At 39.0% G+C, this 14680-nt stretch overlaps 1 protein-coding gene across 5 annotated transcripts in view; it reads right to left on the minus strand.

Moving 5' to 3' along the window:
• Window positions 1-397: 397 nt before the first annotated feature.
• The window catches only part of rmdn3.L (regulator of microtubule dynamics 3 L homeolog), a 74706-nt gene continuing 60423 nt past the window's right edge, over window positions 398-14680 (minus strand). For all 5 annotated transcript variants that reach the window (XM_041573389.1, XM_041573393.1, XM_041573391.1 and 2 more), the window contains 6 exons: window positions 8130-8205; window positions 7463-7540; window positions 6409-6507; window positions 3201-3254; window positions 1353-1433; window positions 398-1112 (listed from right to left, as the gene is read on the minus strand). In XM_041573389.1, the coding sequence (XP_041429323.1) occupies window positions 1044-1112; window positions 1353-1433; window positions 3201-3254; window positions 6409-6507; window positions 7463-7540; window positions 8130-8205 (457 nt within the window). In that variant the 3' untranslated portion in view covers window positions 398-1043. The remainder of the gene's footprint in view (window positions 1113-1352; window positions 1434-3200; window positions 3255-6408; window positions 6508-7462; window positions 7541-8129; window positions 8206-14680) is intronic.

Consider the following 14680-nt stretch of genomic DNA (forward strand, 5'->3'; position numbering starts at 1 on the left):
GAGCTGAAAAGCAGGAAGTAGTGTTCTGGCTATTATGTTAGACATCCAGTCACTCCAGCCTTTATACATTACATTTTTGGCTAACTAACTATATTAGAAACATTTTTTATTTTGCACAGCCTCTCTTTTTACCCAATTTTTATTTTTACACTGAAAAGTTTTTTTCATGACAAAGTGCTGGTCCCCATTACATAAACATAAAATATGGTTAATTAGAGCAATACAGGGGAGACATAAATGGGTTACATGTGCTTCCTTTTGTTTTTTGGCCCATAATTAAGGACTGACGTATGCGAGTCCCGCTATAAGGGTATGGCAGCCCTGAATGCGCCTCACAGTATTGTAAAAGTCCTTAAAATACTCTAAAATGCCTCTCTGGAATGGATACAATAATACATTACCTCTTTTAGCTTATTTTATCAATATGTAAAATACAAAAATAGAATTGTGAAGTTAAAAGTGGAATAGACTGAAGCTATGGAATTAGTTCATTAAAATACCCAAACCATGGCTAGCATGGACCTGCCCAATTCTTTGCACTTCTGTTCAACCTCAAGATGCACCAATGAAAATGCATAACAAATAAATACAGGGGGAAATGTTTTCATTATTATTACTACGTTAATCACCCCAGTGTAAGGCAGAGAAATGGGGATCAGAGGGAAAAGCAATTAAGTGTATCTTATAGGAAGGTTTCACTGTCCAACAAAGCAAAACTGACCAAACTGCAGCCTTTCTAGCTGTTGCTGAACTAGAACTTCTAGGATTCTACTATAAGGGATTGTGGGAGTTTATACTGCTTGGCTGCAGGTTGGGTGGCAAGCAAGGTAATTGGGGCCTACTTATCAACACTGGACAGATTTGCACCTGGTCAGTATGCCATAGCAACCAATCAGAGTTTTGCTTTCACTGTTCTACTTGTAGCTGGCTGAGAAAAACGTAATTGATGATTGGTTGCTATGGGTTATTGTCCAGTGTTGATAAACGAGCCCCAATCTCTTAAGGCTTCTACGTCTATGTAAAATCAGCCTGTTCCGATGGAATCACACGAGCAGCTCCTCTTCAGCAGTTGCTGGCAGCATCTCCTCAATGGTAGTGGTGCTTTCTCTGTCCTGTTATAGTGATGGCGAGAAGAGAAGATTATTTACAGGGAAAAAAAATTAATGTGTATATCTGATTTCTCGTCAAAATGGGGGTATACACATTGAGCTGCACGTTTAGAGAGAGAGATGATTCCCACTCAAAATTACAGTTCCTGGAACAAATATTTAGGCCCTTGACCACCTCTTTCATTCCACTGAATAACAAATTCATAAGAAAGCAAGCAAGCAAGCAGAAAATACAATACTTACTTCCTGGGTGACATTGGGAAGATCTGCTGCGAGCTTCAGCCAATGGGCAGCAGTCGCATTATTCCCCAGGTCTTTGTAACACTGCAGTAGAAAAGAGACACATATCAGAACTCAGAACATGATGAGCACAGTATATTCCATATCTAATGATAACAACCCTGACCCATAACCCTCTAGTAAAAGTATCTTGGATAAAAAACTCCATACTTATACCTTTCATATTAATGTCAAAACAACAGTTGCCTTTTAAACAACAGGGTAATCTGCTGCTTGCCTATTCCCACATGGTCTCAATCGGCCAGGTTTTTACCAGGGTATAACTACAGCCACTGTTTGAGATTTATCCTCCATTCTCTAATAGAGCTCATTCAACCCCAATGCACCTTTTTCTGGCCGTCTTCCAGTTTCTCAATTACTTCCCGTTATACACACTACAAACTTGGCAACAGCTGTCAAGCAAATTCTTCAGCCAGTTAAGAGCTGTAATATATTCCGGCTGGGAAGAGAACTAACATGCTACCTAAATGAAATGCACGCTCAGTACGAATCTGGTTTAAGCAGAGACGGATTGTCAGATTGTTTGATTGTACCTGGATACATGGAAGTGAAATGGAGTATAAAGTATGATTTCTCATAATGATACAATGTACACTGGATTTAATCACTACTAGCATTATTTATTAAGCACTGTGCTTCTTATGGGCATTGTGGGATCCCTGTGCTCCATTACATTCCTAATGTGCTCTTCAGAGGCCCCTAAGCAATGTCGGTTAGAGCAGAAGAAACAATATGGGGTGGTCTACAATTTTAAAATAGTAATAGTTCAGTTATGGTTGTGCAAAAGTCATAAATGGCTAAGACCCACCAGCACTGAAGGGTTTACCCAAATGGTTGGTGGTCTCCTTGAGTGATATTTCAGCACCTGCCCTGCAGCATCAAGTCAATATATAGTCATAAAACTACTTGGTGTCTTCTCCTATCCTTGTAAAATACATTCAATGATATAAATTGTAAGTTCTTTTGGGCAAGGTCCTCTTTACTTCTTGTATTGGTTACTTTTTTTGTATGCAGTCAGTATGCATATGCATGTTCATAGTACACACCCATTTATTGTACAGAGCTGTGGCAAATGTGTTGCTTTAATACGACAAGTAATAATTAATAATAATAATAATTAGGGATGCACCGAATCCAGGATTCGGTCCAGGATTTGTGCGAATCCTCGTGCCTGGCCGAACCAAATCCGAATCCTAATTTGCATACGCAAATTAGGAGTGGGAAGGGAAGTCATATACCTTTTTGTCATATAACAAGGAAGTAAAAAATGTTTTTTCCCAGTTTTCCCTTCCTGTCCCTAATAGAATTCAGATTTAACCGAATCCCGAATAGTGGTTTCGTGCATCCCTAATAATAATAATAATAAGTATTTTTTAATCTAAATGAGTGACATTCAGTGTTCTAGAGCAGCTGGTGGTTTGGCATCTTTAGTCCTCTTTTAGTCCCATCTATGGGACCAAAACAATCCCCTTTCTCAATCATATCTGATCAAAAAAACAGTTGGTCAGAATGGATACAGGTAACTACGCTGCAAAGACCCCTGGCATGATCCTATGCCCAAAGACTGAAAGTCTCGATTATCCCAACTTGAGAAAACCATAATGGTAGGTAAATAGGACAAAGATCCACTGGGACCTTGAGACATAACCACAGAAATGGATCTTTACAAAAAGGACCAGTTAAATAGTTAAGGTTTACATCAGGCTTTTATATGAACACAGAACACCTCTGTTATCCAATTATATTACATACAGTGTGATGTGGATGTACTGTAAATATAAATACCATTACCTTTGCAATGAGAACTCTTGCTGCTTTGGAAAACCCTGGCGTTAGATCTTCAGCCTGTATAAAAAAAGAAAAAACCTTTTAGCTCACAGATTAACCTATAGTTTATTTCGTTTATTGCATTAAGGCTAATGTTACACTTGGGGGTAAATTCACTAAAGAACGAATTTTCATATGAGAAGGCTTCACCACACTTCAACCAGCCATTAATTAGCTACCGCTACGCTAATTTACTAACATGCGAAGTTGCATCTCGGCAGTGTCGGACTGGCCCGGTGGGACATCAGGAAAATACCTGGTGGGCTCCGACCCTTGATGGGCCCCCGCCGGGCCAGACCCCCTCTCCAGATCTCCTCCATCTGCGCACCGGCTTCTGCGCATGCGCTTGGCACCAGGAGCCTTCAAGCAGGCGCCAAGCAGCGCCTTTATGTGCGCGCACATGGCGCGTCACAGTAGGGGGGTAGGAGGGGGGCCCTGGACAGTAGTCCCGGTGGGCCCCGCGCCCCCCGGTCCGACCTTGCCTCTTGGCAGCTGAACGGTGGTGAAGTTGTGCTTGCCTAAATTCGTCAGCGTGAGCATTTCAAAGCAAACTTTCTCTAACGTTAGTTTTTGCCAAGCGAAACTTTGTTAGTACTCTTAGGTCAATTTGAATAGGACGGGAACCTATAAGTCGTATACATATATGTCTTTATTAGACATGCTGGCAAAATTTAAGTGGCTGCTTGAAGCGGCCACTTATTATTTAAAATGTTCAAGGAAGCAAAATAAAGGCAAAAGAGATTCTCTATTGTCCTAGACATGAGCCCACCCTAAAACAAATGTGCCATATGCTTTAAATAGTTAAAAAAATATTGTAACAAACATTTTTAACAGTTACAACTTTTAAATACAATCCCACTTTAAAAAATGAAAAAAAAACAGGCATACAGCAGGGGTGCCCAAAAGGTAGATCGGTATCCAGTGTCGGACTGGGACACCAAGGGCCCACCAAAAAACCTTAAAAAAGGGCCCACCAAAAAACCTTAAAAAAGGGCCCACCAAAAAACTTTAGACCAGGGCCTCACCCACCAGGATACCAGGAAAACTCCCGGTGGGCCCAGATGTCAGTGGGCCATCTTGCTTCTAACCATTAGGCCTATTTCTTTATGGGGAAAAAATGCTTAATAATGGAAAAATATATTAAGCAGATATAAAAGACTGGAGGAAAATAAAGAGGTGGAGGAGAAGAGGAGGAATAGCAGTTGGAAAGTGGGCCCACTTTCTTAGGTTTTCTGGTGGGCCACTGGCATCGCAGTCCGACACTGGGTAACGTTATGGAAAATTCGCACTTTAGTGAACCTGCAGAGTAGCGATCATTTGCTGAAACGAAAATTCAGCTGGCGAAATTTGGTTAGCGATGTACTCATTCGCAACTGAATTGCCCTCTGCTTGTTATAAAATTGGTGATATCTCTGCGGATTGGATTTCTGGCAAATTATTGCAAGTGACGCCAACTTCGCCTTTTAGTAAATCTGTCCCTTGGTGTTATTTTCCCTCCAGCAGAGAAAAGCACCAAAATTGCCCGATGGATACCACCCTTTGTCTGCAGGCAGCGACATCAATAGTGTTAGCGTTTTCTTCACTTGTGGAGAACCCACTTTTCCCCATATGGAAAAGAAACACCACCCACCAATACACAGAACATAATACACGCATGTTAACCTCTTGACAACAGGATTAGATGCTAAAGTAACTCATTTTACAGTCATGCAAAATGAAAGGATAGTAAAGGTTATCCCCGAAGAATATGGACAAATGTGTGAGAATGAAAAATGGGGCACTGGAAAATCCCTGGGGTAGAACCATAGCGAAAATAAGTGCCGGGACCTCCCAGCAGGAAACAATTATGGATGCAGCTGTGCTAACTTGAAGCCTGGATACTCTAGAAATAATCAGGATAGCAAGAAAAAGACAAAAAAAAAAAAAAAAAGTTTCTGTGTTAAAAGCTAAAGATTAGCCCTGTCCTACAGCATGGCTTGTACACTTGCACCAGGAGGTGAGAGTCATGAACATTAGGGGAAAAAAACTCACTAAACTAACTTTCTGAAATTTCTGTTTATAAATGTAACAATTTATTTGTGATGTCTTCAAATTAATATTTATATTTTATATTTATGTAATTATGATGTATAAAAATATCAAAATAGGCCCTTTTATTTTAAAGGGATACTGTCATGGGAAAAGTACTTTTTTTTTTTTTAAAACGCATCAGTTAATAGTGCTGCTCCAGCAAATTTCTGCACTGAAATCTATTTCTCAAAAGAGCAAACTGATTTTTTTATGTTTAATTTCTAAATCTGACATGGGGCTAGACATATTGTCAGTTTGCCCCCAGTCATGTGACTTGTGCTCTGATAAACTTCAGTCACACTTTACTGCTGTACTGCAAGTTGAAGTGATGTCACCCCCCCCCAGCATCCTAACAACAGAACAATGAGAAGGTAACCAGATAACATCTTCCTAACACAAGATAACAGCTCCCTGGTAAGATACAAGAACAGCAGAAACTTTTTGAACAGCACCAGCAAACTCTTCTTGTAGTTAAAAAGCCTTTATTAATGCTTTTGTGGGCATCACAGCAACGTTTCAGGCCATGCTCAAAAGTTTCTGCTGTACAGTATTGCCAATGGGAAGTGGCCATTGTAGAACGTGCACTATTTCTACATAAAAGTGAGAATTGATGTGCTGACTACTTCTCCTCTGCAGATCTAAGAACAGCACTCAATAGTAAAATCCAGGTCCCACTGCGACACATTCAGTTAAATTGAGTAGGAGAAACAACAGCCTGCCAGAAAGCAGTTCCATACTAAAGTGCTGACTCTTTCTGAAAGTACATGACCAGGCAAAATGACCTGAGATGGTGCCTACACACCAATATTACAACTAAAAAAAACCATACACTTGCTGGTTCAGGAATTACATTTTATATTGTAAAGTGAATTATTTGCAGTGTAAACTGTGATTATCTCTGGCTTCTAACAGCAGCACCTCTGGTATTAGCCAGTCCAAGCCCAGCTGTGGCTGCAATGCACCACAAGGAACCCTGGGGACACAGCAGAACATACAGTAGGTGCCGGTTTAGACATTTGTGATATGTGGGGCCACAGATTAATTTTACAAATGTGTTTTGCTCAGAACATGAATTTTTGTTAACACTTTAAATGCATCTTACTTTCAGGAAGTTCTGAAGAGCCTCGTGGACAGTAGCTGTGGGAGGATTTTCATACAGGGCTGAAGCAGTCTTCCTCTCCAGCCAGCCAAGGTTAGAGACCTGTGTAGACAATCAATATCTATTGAGATTTCTTCCATATTGGGTAGTTATCAACATGACTTTTTTTCAAACTTAAATTAGGTTACCTGTGTCCCAGTTACAACTCCCAGAAGCCCTCTAGCCAATAATACTAGCTTTATGTTGCAGTTCAGGCAACCTGGAGACTTTTTAGAGGCTGATGGAGTTCAACTCAGCATTTTTCTCAAGTAATTTCCCCAATGATGCCCTTATGCTTACTGGTGTTTAATAAGAAAATATTTACATGGGCTAATATTTAAAGGGGGACTATTGCAAAAATTAAAATTGAATAAAAGCAAAGCATATTGAAATAAAGAGACTTTCTAAATACAATCAATTAAATATTCTGTGGCGTTTCTTAAATAATCAAGTTTATATTCACTATTCCTCTCTCAGCATCTGTTTCTCTTCATTCTGTCTTCATGCAGGAGTTGGGTGTCAGATAGTCATTGACAGTGATATCCAATATATCTTATACGGGGTCTCCTATGCCTAGAAGATGTATTGGAGCTCACTATTAAAATCACAATGAATCCTGTCTCTCTACATGCAGAATTTGTGCAAAGGCAGTAATTTTTTCAAATTTTTTTTGTACTGGAATCAGTTATTTGAGTGAGCTCTAATACATCTGCTAGGAAAGGAAGCCCCCCTATAAGATATATTGGATCTAACTATTAATGATTATCTGACACCCAACTGCTGCATGGAGACAGAATGAAGGAGTCAGATGCTGAGAGAGGGATATTGAACATAAACTTGATTACTTCAGAATATTTAATTGATTGTATTTAGAAAGTTTCTTATTTCAGTATGCGGAAGCTTATATTAAATTTTCATTTTTGTGATAGTTCTCCTGTAACAAAAAATAAGCAAAAACATGGATGTTGCAAAAAAAAAGTGCTTATCAATCCTCAGAGACAATTGCACAGCTTCGTACCTCATAACACCAGCGACCAAGCAGGTAGTAACATCTTGCATCACCTGGTTTTAGAGAAATAGCCTTTTCAATGTGTTCCTGAAAAACAAGCAATTATTAGACAACCATGTAGCTTTGAATGCTAAGAGCCAAACTGGCTGAATAAAAAGTATTGCCCAGTTTTAACATCCATATCTATTTTTATCTCAGTAGCTAAAGCTGGATACCCACTAGCACATCTGCCTATCTGACCCAGTGGACGAGGATGTAGATTAGTGGCCAATTAAAATACAACATACACACAGGCCCTGGTCCCCACACAGTGATCACTGTTCAGCTGATGATCAATTATATGTACAACATGATAATTGTTGAATGGATTTGTAAACACACCCAACTGGAATCTGTGTAATGCTAAGAAAATCCAGATGGAATATTATGGTTGTTGCAAACACATGGGTATATGGGCAATGCACCCAACCACACACTGGGGAACCAACTGGAATAAACCTGCCTCCCACAGTATGTTGAATAGCCTTTTAGGCTTCACACTCCCATAACTGGTTGTTGAGATGAGAGGTTTAAAGACAACTATAAACCAATATGGGTTATATCAATGGTGCGACCAACAGGCCTAATTTTCTATAAACCTTTATCACAGACAGAGTTGGCCACCATATGTACTTACCTTAAACAGATAACCTGTCTGAATGCGCTTCTGGATACCTTCATGCTCTGACAGTTGCCCACAAAGGATGGCAAACCTAAATGAGGCAGTAATGAGACAAGAGCCATTTGTTTGTGTAATCACCTAAAGGAACTGTCCTGGATACAGTTCAGAAAGGTAAAGCCACAAACTTATTACACACACAAAATGCACATTTAATTTATATGGGGAGGTAATTGCTGGAATGTGGTCAGATGACATCTGGAGGGCCTTAGATCTGGTTTAATTGAGAGGGAATTGGGTATAACAATAGTACTACAATTTAAGTTGTTTTTCATTAATCAAGTTGAGAGATTATTGGACAACAGGCCCCATTTCATTACTACATACATTAAGGTATAGCTAAGGAGCACAGTGTTGGGCTAATTTTTTGATATATAAGGTCTTTGTGGGCCAAATTAACTTATACAAATAGATCTTTGGGGCCATGGGAATCTTGGGAACCAGAAAATCCTTTAGAGCAGACGTCCCCAACCTTTTTTTTACCCATGAGCCACATTCAGATTTAAAAAGAGTTGGGGAGCACCGCAAGCATGAAACATGTTCATGGGTGGTGCAAAATAAGAGCTATCATTGGCCGTTGAGTAGACCATATGTTGACTGACAACATACAGAGGATTCTGTTTGGCAGTACACCTGGTTTTTATGCAACCAAAACTTGCTTTCAAACCAGGAATTAAAAAATAAGCACCTGCTTTGAGGCCACTGGGAGCAACATCCAAGGGGTTGGGTGAGCAACATGTTGTTCATGAGGCACTGGTTGGGGATCACTGCTTTAGAGGTTCACATCCAGATATCCCATCAACTACATAAGGCCTGAATAAGGGGAATCCATAAAGTCGACAGTGTAAAGACACCATACAGTGCACTTGCAGTATTTGTAGACAGTTTGTCAAGTCTAGCACCAAACAAAACTTGAAACAGGAGGATGTGCAATGGACCAGGTATCTAAATGTACAGGGGCCATAACCAGGTCGCTTGCAAGGGAACCAATATAACCTACACTCTTAACTCCGTGCTTCTGGCCAACATCCCCTTCCTTGTGTTACTGATAATACTGCCTTTGGTAGATGGCATTAGAGGCCCATGGGTTCATGAAAGAATTCAGAAAATAGAAAAAAAACAAATCTAATACACAAACCGAGGATGTAGCTAAAATATTTGATAGGTCAAAATTACTCAACCCAGATTGTGATACAACAGAATCCAGCAATGTTAATTTACAAGTGCTTTTAGATCATTGGCTTGCAAATTGTGGAGCAGGCACCCTGCATGGTTCAACCTAGTGGATTTGGGAGCACAGCTGAAGGCCAGTTAGGAAAAAACCTTATCCATATTCTTGCTCAGCAGAAAGGAACAGTACTAATGTATGTGACAAAAATATTTTATCAAAGAGATGCAACTTGCACATTAGCAATATATCTTTCCTTAAACTAGCCGTATGTAGTATTATTGCTGAAGTAATTAACGTAACCAATATCTCGTTGGGAAGGATGCAGCCATTCATTTCTGGCACAAATCCTTTAGTGAGGGAGGCGCATCGCTTCATCAACAGAGGTTGCGGCTGCTCATTTCTTGGTAAATGTGATTTAATTACAAGCAGCAACAAAACACAATTAATGTTGTTTAAGGCCAAAACTTCTGCTGAGCCTAATGTATTCCAGTTATTATGGGGAGTTATTTGGACAGAAATCCATAAAATGAACATAGTACCATTAGCCTTACAGAAACCTAGTGGGCCTGAGATACAGCATCCATGATAGTATAGTATAGCAGAAAATTAAGTTGTGGCCAGTTTGATACAGAAAAAGAAACATAAAGGCCTGGGTAAGCATAAACAACTCCATAAGTATACTCATAACCTGTACAAACAGATGTAGATACAAAAACCTTTGTCAGAATGGGTATTCCACCCCCTCATTTTATTACAGTTCATTTTATCAGTCACCTTATAGGCAGTACCACACAAAAATTAGAGCGCTCACCTGTTACTCCATTAACCTTTTCAGGTGTCTGGTGCTAAACAGCATACAAGGCCCCCTACCTTATAGGCAGTAGTCTGGTATAAGACATACAGTAAAAGAAACCAGTTAATGAAATAGGAATCTGTTTCAAGCTAGGGACTTGAGAACCAACAAAAATATATAGGAGGAAGACGAAAGAAAAATTCCTCAAGTTATCCTATGGCAACGGATATGCTATAAATTAGGAAGTGGTCCTGGGAGACAGTCTAATGAAAAGAAAATATTAAAAGAGAATTTGGGGGATTAACATTGTTAGTTATAAAGAAAAAAAAACTCCACAGCTATTAAATACAGAATGTGAAAGTGTGTGTCAATGTATTAGGACAGTTGGGAGAACCAGCCAAGCCTCAGATCTGTTTTATCAGTTGAAATTCGGTATGCACCAAATACTATTTTAGGATATGGCCAAACCCCAAACCCTTCATGAAAGATTCCGACGAACCCCCCAACCAAATCAGAACCCACTGTGAGATTATTTTTTGGATTTGGTTTGGCCAGGCACTTGGATTCAGCTAAATCCAAATCCTGCTGAAAAAGACAGAATCCTAGATTTGGTGCATCCCTATATTTACCACCAAATATAATGATATTAGAAAAGCTCTGCTGGGACAAGAGCTATTTTGGGCAACTAGATTCCTTTATAAAGGACATAATAATAGAAGGGGAACAGCTGTGAGTCTAGAGTTCCCAGTATAAGTGAATAGACAACATATTAAAAAAAAATGTTAAAACATATTTAGAATAAATCAGTGATACAAAATAGACTTTCTGCTTTTATTAAAGAGCAATAATCTGGTCTGCAGTTGAGGTTCTCCAGCTGTTGCTGAAGGACAACAGGCAGTAACCATTCTGGTAGCCATCATGCGGCTTGGCACTCACTTCAACTGAGAAAGAGTGAACCATTTTCCACATATCAGTAAAGCACTGGAGTCAGTAGAGCTGCACAATGTGATACCATAAGACCCTAATCATGTTAACAAACTGTAAAATTGTACCTAGAGATTCAGCTCTTTATTTTGGCACAGGTCAACACATTTTTTTGATAACATCAGTACAGAATGGTATAAAGCTTGGTTTCCAATAACTGAACCTCATGTCTGTATAGGGAAATGTAATCTTGTAATTACAAATGACCAACAGTCTTATGATAAAATGCTTTTTAGCATATTCAAAAAAACTATGAATAATAACCAATGCACAAAGCATTCAGTGGCCAAACGGATACCATATAAAAGATGTCTAACAGAGCCCTAATGTATTTTGGGGACATTTATCCTGTATATATAGTCAATTTCTTCTTAACCAGTGCACTTCAATTCTTTAATTATTATATTTTAGGAGGGGGGGGGGGTAAAAAAAACAATTTCCTGTTGAGAAGGCCCCCGTGAAATACTATGGGCCAAGCATATATTTTAGCAAACCCTCTGGGGATCCAGTTTCTAATCAGCTTGTAGACGTTTAGATACACAACCCAATGAATGAAATGAAAATAGAACGTTAATAGTTTTGGTGAGTAAAGATGTAATCTACTTCATTAGCTGCAATAAGGTTTACATTATTTGACTTGGTGTTTCCTGCTGTGAAGGGTTATTTTCCCTTCTGCTTAGTGTATAGTGTCTTGTGTAGCTATAAGGAAGATGCACGGAACCGACAATGATGATATGGATGTTTCTCACGGCCTCAGGCAGCTGAACAAATATTCAGATCCACACCATGTGGAGTCAAAAGAACTTCAGAGAGGAATAACAGGCCAGATTTATTTCCCCTCTCCACAGGGCAGAAGGAAGGACTAGAAGATATGGATTGTTGACTCACAAAAGGCATTCAAAGGTTTATTCTATTTCAAATGCTTAAACACTTAAAAATGTAAGCATTTTAAAGGTTTCAATTAGATTAAATTTAAAGCTAAGAGCTGGGTGGGTAAAAAACCTACATCATTTCAAGTCTACAAACTGGGCAAGCAGAAAGTTTAATACATAAAAGACCACATAAATCCTACTTGGCATCTCAACTGGGAATATTCACAAACACATATTAGAAAGCTTCAGCAAACAGTAAAATGCTGTTGGACACCAGAAATAAAGCTATGTTTTGTAATTTTAGTTATGATCCCACTCATATATAATGCCTTGGGACCACGGTCAAGGGGCAATACCTCTGATATTTGTGCAATCTGTCTATACAACTCTGTCATAGGTTGGTAAGATACAGCTCAATATCCGAAAGCAGATCTTAGAGCGATTTGGCCACCCACCCACTGTGGTAAATCAGGATAATCTGATCACTGGCCTGGTGGCAAATGATTGGAGGATACTGCAGGGCCTAGCAAAACCCATCGGGCATTAATGTGGATTTTCAAACTTGCCCAATAGATATCGGGACAATTTTATGCAAGATCAATTGGAAGGCCCATATAAAAAGGCTAACAGGCTGCTGACTGGGCCTGAAGGGGTCCAAAATGTATCACTCTCAATTTTTTTATTTGTGCTCTTTCCATTTCTGTTTGTGCTTTACCAAACAATGGACCAGTTTAGAAAAACCCCACACCGTTATCTCAGTATTTCTACATTTGATGCTGAGGTATTTGTGGCTGTGCATCGTACTTAATGGGAAAGCAAAAATTCTGCACCCTGATCGAAGATGGAGCGCATTCATCGCGATTTATCATGTGCTGCAGTAATGCTTTGTCTAACAGGTATGAATTTTATTGCACTAAGGTAAAACAATGCTTAGAGGCCCATTTATCAAAGGTCAAATTTCAAATTCATGTGAATTTTTTTTTTTACTCTAATAAATCCAAATATACTCGAAATTCGATTGGGAGGTTATTTAAAAAAAAATTGAATATCTAAAACTCAAATGAATATTACCGACCCGAAAAATCTAATTTTCTCTGAAAAAACTTAAGATGTCAGGAAGGCTATTAACATCTTCAAATGGCTCACTAGACCTCTCCCATTTTACTTATAGATGAACTCGGTAGGTTTTAGTTGGCAAATAGTCAAATTCGAATTATTCCCAGGGTAAAGGTTTGATAAATCTTGAATTTTGAATTCGAGTATGGATTATTCACAATTTTAATTTGTGAGTTTTGACCAAAAAAACAATTCGAAAATTCTAATTTGGATTTTCTGTTCGACCCTTGATAAATCTGCCCCTTAGTCTACTGAAATTACGTTATAAAGTAGAATTCTTGTGCAGGGTAAACATGTTTCATAACCTAGATTGAAATAAAGGAAATAGCTGGATAACAGCCAAGAGGAAAATGACCTCAGTAAAAGCTAGATAAATACAAGACTGCTTTTTAAGTCATATAAGCCTCTCCCATCCAGCTAGTGTGACTACTGACTTCCGAGCTTTAGCTATTAATGGGACTGGTCTTTTCCTTCGTATGACCTGTAACACTTTTGTGGAAGCAAGGGACTTGTACAGCAGGTGGGCTACCAAAGGAAAATAAATGATAGCAAAGAGAGGAAAAAAAAACCACGGGAAGCCCACAGATGAAAGAATTCGATAGGCCACCCACAGTCAAGGAAGAATAGAAGTGCGTAAGTGCCATCAAGTATGTCAAGCAATTACATAGATGTTAAAGGGATACTATTCATAGATAGAGGAGGGATGGTCTCCAAAATGGAGAAGATCAGTGGAAGAAGAAATTATAAAGATGGGAAAAACATGGAATGAGATCAAGAGAATAGCAACAAATAGATCTGAATGGAGAGACTTAACAGATGCCCTATACTCCACTGGGAGTTGAATGAATAGATGATTCATAGATAGATAGGTTTCAATAAGCTATGCAAGCAGTTAACCACATTTCTTGATTTGGATGTCTTGATATTACTAGATAACATGGGCAATGGAACAGGTTAACTCTTAGTGCACTCATGGCCGCTCCAAGTGATATGAACAAATACAGATGTGTTGATGAATAAACATTTGTGTATATTAGGCCACTGATGGATGGGGGGGTGCCACATACCATCACTAATCTTTTGTTGAACATGTACGTCCTAGTTACAATTGAATGTGGAATGAAAGCACCACAACTAAATTTTTTTAAATGTATTTTTCCTTTAGATTTGTCAAAGGGAATATTAAAAATCACCCTCATCATTGATTTTACATGGGTCGTAAATAAGGGCATTGACATGGGCATGTTTTTTTTCTCTTATCCCGTATAAAAAGATTTTGCTATACATATTCCACTTTACTTAAGGTAACTGAAGACACATCTTTTGAAATAAGCAAACTTCCATAGCCTTATAATGTCCTGTAACAGCACCCCAGATTCTCATGATGTTGGCGTGCACTGCTCTCCAGCCCTGGTGCTACTGTATCCGCCATTCAACATCAGTGAAGTGCCTGTGTGTAAGTACTTGCCTTTGGCTCAAACATGCCCACCATCTCATTAACTAATATGAGGGATATGATGTTCCTGCTCAACTGGAAATTCCTCAGCTTGGAAGAAAAAGAGGCCAGTGGATC

Source organism: Xenopus laevis, chromosome 8L, assembly GCF_017654675.1.
Source record: "Xenopus laevis strain J_2021 chromosome 8L, Xenopus_laevis_v10.1, whole genome shotgun sequence".
Classification (NCBI taxonomy): Eukaryota; Metazoa; Chordata; class Amphibia; order Anura; family Pipidae; genus Xenopus; species Xenopus laevis.